Source organism: Mizuhopecten yessoensis, unplaced genomic scaffold (assembly GCF_002113885.1).
Source record: "Mizuhopecten yessoensis strain PY_sf001 unplaced genomic scaffold, ASM211388v2 scaffold6171, whole genome shotgun sequence".
Classification (NCBI taxonomy): Eukaryota; Metazoa; Mollusca; class Bivalvia; order Pectinida; family Pectinidae; genus Mizuhopecten; species Mizuhopecten yessoensis.
In genome coordinates, this window is record NW_018406416.1 from 22,158 (window position 1) to 27,310 (window position 5,153).

General features: G+C 36.1%; 1 protein-coding gene across 1 annotated transcript; it reads left to right on the forward strand.

The window, feature by feature from the left end:
• Positions 1-601: 601 nt before the first annotated feature.
• LOC110451787 lies at positions 602-4,323 on the forward strand. Its single transcript, XM_021499958.1, has 5 exons — positions 602-795; positions 1,617-1,681; positions 1,972-2,118; positions 2,627-2,770; positions 4,073-4,323. The coding sequence occupies exons 1-5, from the start codon at positions 602-604 to the stop codon at positions 4,321-4,323; spliced, it is 801 nt and encodes a 266-aa protein (XP_021355633.1).
• Positions 4,324-5,153: the final 830 nt, after the last annotated feature.

Sequence of the window (5,153 nt, forward strand, 5' to 3'; positions counted from 1 at the left end):
CGATTCCTGCAAAAAAAGGCAGGAAAACTGAACCAGTTTCAAAATGTAAACTTGAATATCTTAATAAATATTATACTTAGACTTATGGTTTTGAGTTTTTATTGAAGTACAGGTACTGTTCTACTCAGAAATATAAGCCACAAACATTTTGTCTGAAGATCAGGGGAGATAACTCAATTTTAAGACCCATACCCCCTTAATTTTGGACTTTTTTAAAAAAAATGAAGACACCAGGCCCCACTTGCACGAAACTTCTTAATTCTTAGTTCTCAATTCTCAATTCTCAGACTAAGTACGTGCTTAGCTGAGAAGTTCTCAAAATTGGCTTTCTCGAACGCGTTCTCAAATATTTGAGAACGTTCTCAACTAAGAACGTTTTTCTCGTGAACTAAGCGGCCTCGCAGAGAACTCTTCTGTGAAGGAGGACGTTAAATTAATAAAACTACGGGGAAACTGGTGTGATGATTTCGAGGTAAGTGCCATTATATACATTGTATGTATATGTTCAATTTTGTTTACAAGTGTAAATATTATACATGCGCATTGCATACATATTTATTGTTACCGTCTGCTCATCAACGTTGTTTGACTATCGTACAAAATGAAAAACACGAAAGATACGCTGCGTGCCCGGGGCGCAAACTGGACCGAGAGTGAGAAAAGTATCCTCGTAGAGGAAGTTTTAAAAAGAGAACACATTATTTTCGGAAAGTTTGCGGGGTGTGGCTCCTCGGGGGGTGTCACTGTTCGTGACAAGGAAGAATCATGGACATCCGTTCTCCAGGCAGTAAATTCGTAAGTAAAGTTTGACTTTTTGTTTACAACACGAGTTCCGCTTGGCACATGTGTAATGCAGATAACAGATTGATATATGTGTCAAGTTGTGAGCATTTCGTTTATAGAATATGTGTTGTTTTGAAAAAAAGTATATTTATTATGATATCTGTAGACTGTGTTGAATACAACTAAGGCCTTTTTTTATTTGACGGATCACAATGGCACCGATAGTAATAATATAATTATTAATAAAGTAGTACTATTCAATAAAGTGAAAGTAGGATCGGTCATCCGTGATCTGCACGCTACTATTCACTAGGTGTTTTGGTCGGTTTTGACTTTGTTTCAACGAACATAGTACTGAAAAATTAAATAAAGATAGTAATTTATAGTCAGTCAGTGTGGTTGGTCTAGCTACATTGTAAATGTAAAATCAAGTCCTCACTATAACACGAAACCTGAATTAATGTTGTGCAATTGTCTGTGCCAAGTACTGTTTATCATTATAATATCATGCCAGAATTATAATATAAGGCAATTCTTATGTTACAACATGCATCAATGATAAATGAATATATATATGCAATCTTTTGACAAGTTGTCAAGAAAAGATGAGTTGCACAGTAATCATTTTAAATATAGTAGTTTTCATTTTTAAGTTATCATAAATGAATGGTTTTTTAGGGGACAAAATGAAATAATGTTCCACTGTATAAATTTCAAAGAAAATCACAATGATGACATGCTGACTGAAATAAATTTGAGAGAAGTTTAGAATTGATTGATTTTTTTTTATTTAAAAAAAAAAGAGTTTTCTGTAGCTTTGTATTCTTTTGCAGTTCAGCCATTACAAAGAAAAGTGTGGAACAGTGTAGGAAACAGTTCCACAATATCAAGCAAAGAGGTAAAATACTGGACTTCCAAAACTGTTCAGTTGATTAATTAAATAATTTTGTTGAAATAATAAACATATATTTATAAAACAGTATTTGTATATGATTTCCTGTTTCTGAGTGCAAAATACAGTACTAGTATTTTATGAAAAAATAGATTGATTATGGAAAATGTCGGGGAAAATGATATGTGCAGGCAGGCAGGGTTTCTTCAAGTACTACAGCACCCTGCCCCATTTGCACAAAATCTCTTTCATTCTGAAATATGTAGGATGCTACTTATATTCTTATTAATCTTCAGTCAAGGAGAGGCATGATGATGCCCGCTACCCAAAAACAGGAGGTGGCCCACCCATGACTTCCCCATCTCCTTCCCAGAAACTTCTGTGGGAAGGGATGGGGAATAGGGCTGGAGCGAGGGGCATTACCCTACCCATTGATTCAGAAGGTACATACAATTGTATATGGTGATGTTTTACATTTATAAGATAAGCCATACACATTCATACATTTTGTAAATATAATGATTTATTTCATCCCATTTCAATATTATATAACTATGAATAAAAACTGTAATTGTACTTGAGGCAGAGCTTACAATGAATTATGGCATTCAGATAGTGTTTTCTTAATACTTCCACAATCCAATTCATATTTTCAATAATACAAGATAAATTGTTACCATTAAGCAGAAAATATGATTTACCTATATATATAAGTACCCGCCTACATCTGTCTTATCCACTTGTCTGTCAGGCAATGATGAATGGCATGTATAAAGGTTCCTGACTACAAATTTAATGAAAGTTTGCTAAAAATATTCANCAGGCAAATTTTAAGTAAATTTCGTAAATCTAATTTCTAACTTCTTAGCCCGATGCAACATGAAGCCTTCACTGCTTGATTTTACCAATGCATACAAACTCAACTTTTCTCTCAATCACATACATTTCTAGATATTGAAGACTTAGTTGACAACCAATACCAGCAGGATTTATTGTCAAGATCTCCATTACTTGCTGAGGCAGCTGGTCTTTCTGTGGTACCTGTTGTGGCTGCCTGCACTGTTTCCGGCCCTTGTGGTGCAACATCACACAAAGGTAATAAGTTATATTGATAAACTGACTGATTGCTTTTAGCTCTGTCACACCATCAAGGTAGGAGAAGATTCTATTAGTCTTCAGGTGGTTGAAACGGGGGATTCCCCTAGTCATAACAATTGTATGACATCATGTCAACAATGCATCAACATGTCAATCCTGCAATTAGCCTTTTGTGTTAACATTACATTATGTAAATGATACACAAATTGTGAACAGGGTAACAGATTAAGAATCATTTACTCCGTTGAGGTGAGATTGGGAATCTCAACCCAGGGGGAAAGATTCTTGTGTTGCCAAACACTTGGCATAGTGTCGTGTTTAAATTGGTAACTTAAGAATCTTCCCCCTCGGATTAATATTCCCCTTTCTCTTACCCTGGACAGGTGTATCCACACTTTTACTGGTGTGAGATATCCTTGTCTCACCCTAGGGTTGAGACGGGGGGGTCATGTATATCCCAAATTCTGTTACAAATACAAATAAGACACATTTAGATGACATAAATTTCTCTTACATCTATACTTACACATATACTTGCATGAATACATACATTATCATACATACATAACATACATACATACATGCATACATACAACCCTATTTATGCAATGTTACTTCAAATAAGTCTATGAAACCATATCATCCTAACAATACACAATATGTTAGACTTATTAACCTTTGCACAATATATATTTACATAAATCTTGGATCGATACAGTCAAAGGGGAGATAATCTACCCTCAGCATTACATTTAATATTAACTTGAAATGATACTCAAAATACAAACTTCGCAATAATGTATAGATATATGTGTACCTGGCTATGGGCCGAATTCCTAGACTTTTCCTATATGTTATCAATATGTATCTATACAGGTAAAGTGTGCTCCACACCACTCACACACACCTTTCAGATCACTCTAACTATAGGTGAATACACACACAATGACATATACATGGACAATACTTGGACAACACATTGTTCTTGGTGAAAGGTAAAATGATGTGCTGATGATGATACTAATTGATGCTAATAAAATAATACAACACTTAGAATTAAAACTTACTATATACACTCTTATGATAAACATTGGGAGAACAGGGTAAGAGAATAAGAATCTCTCACCCCCTTTGGGGTGAGATAGGGGAATCTCAACCCTCAGGGAAGCATCTCAACCCTCAGGGAAAGATGCTTAAGTTGCCAAACACTCGGCCCAAGAGCATCTTTCTTCTTTAAATTAGTTCTTAATAGCCGAAGGTTTGTTCAGTTGATTGACTTTGGTCTGCTTCAAACTTCAGATATGGAAAATCCTCCTCCAGTGAAGAGGGCCAAAAGAAGGACCAATAGCTGTCAGAATATAGAGGTTGAGGTTGAGCTGCTGCTGCTGGAGAAGGAGCGGGCAGAGGCAGAAAAACAGAAACTGGACTTGGAATGCAACCTTCTCAAAATTCAAATGAAAAATGAAAAAGAAAAACATGAAAAGGAAATGGCATGTCTGAAATTTGAAATGTTGGAGAATTACAGTCTCCTGACTGATGTTCTAAACTAAAATTTTAAAATCTCATTGACAGTATTTTCTTTTGTTTAGAAATAGTTTATAATATTTGAGCTCACCTTTAACGTTTTTGTTTCACATTTTGGAATCCAGACACTTCATTTCTTTTTCCTGAGCTTATGCCGTGTTGTCCGACAATAAATGACCTTGACCCATTTTTGAGGGGTCAAATATGTTGAAACAATATTGTTGTAATGTCAGTTATTTACAAAGTTTGTGTTTGCGTACCTGCAAGAGCGAAGAAGTCCTGCTTGACTCTTTTTAGTGCTTGTCCTGTTGGGAAAATAATGAAACGGTTGGAAAGGCGGCAAAGGGAAGACGCAACAGTCGTTACACACCTCGACACTGTTGCCTCCGTTAACCCGAGCGTATCTCCAATACAAGTGTAAAAACTACCGGTTGCGAAAAACCGAAGAGAACACAGCAAAATGGTGAGAGGTGAAAGTGCCTGGCTTCTGTGTGTGGGTCTCTCCAGTGTGCATCGAATCAGTGACAATATGTACATAATGGTGCATGGACGAAATCGAAACCGTTCAAAGACATCGGCGTCTGAGAGTGTTTAAAGAGGGTTTTGTAATCTCCGAAAAACTGGAACACGGTGCTGATTCTGATTTCGATTCCTTCTGCGACGCAGACGACGGAGAACTCGGTGAATGTCCGCCATATTTAAGAATGAGACTTAAGCATGCCAAGGACCGTTTTCAAATGTTGGCCCATTCTCAGCTTAAAATCTAAGAATTGAGAATTAAGAATTTTGAAGATAGTCAAAAGTTGAGCAAATGCTTAAAGTTAAGCATATACTCAGAGTTAAGCATTGAGAACGG

What these genes read in the sequence shown, in the direction of transcription:
- LOC110451787 (XM_021499958.1), top strand. Translation starts at nt 602, where the DNA reads ATGAAAAACACGAAAGATACGCTGCGTGCCCGGGGCGCAAACTGGACC. An exon ending in GTTCTCCAGGCAGTAAATTC is followed by an intron (nt 796 to 1,616) that starts GTAAGTAAAGTT and finishes ATTCTTTTGCAG; the next exon opens with TTCAGCCATTACAAAGAAAA. An exon ending in CCACAATATCAAGCAAAGAG is followed by an intron (nt 1,682 to 1,971) that starts GTAAAATACTGG and finishes ATTAATCTTCAG; the next exon opens with TCAAGGAGAGGCATGATGAT.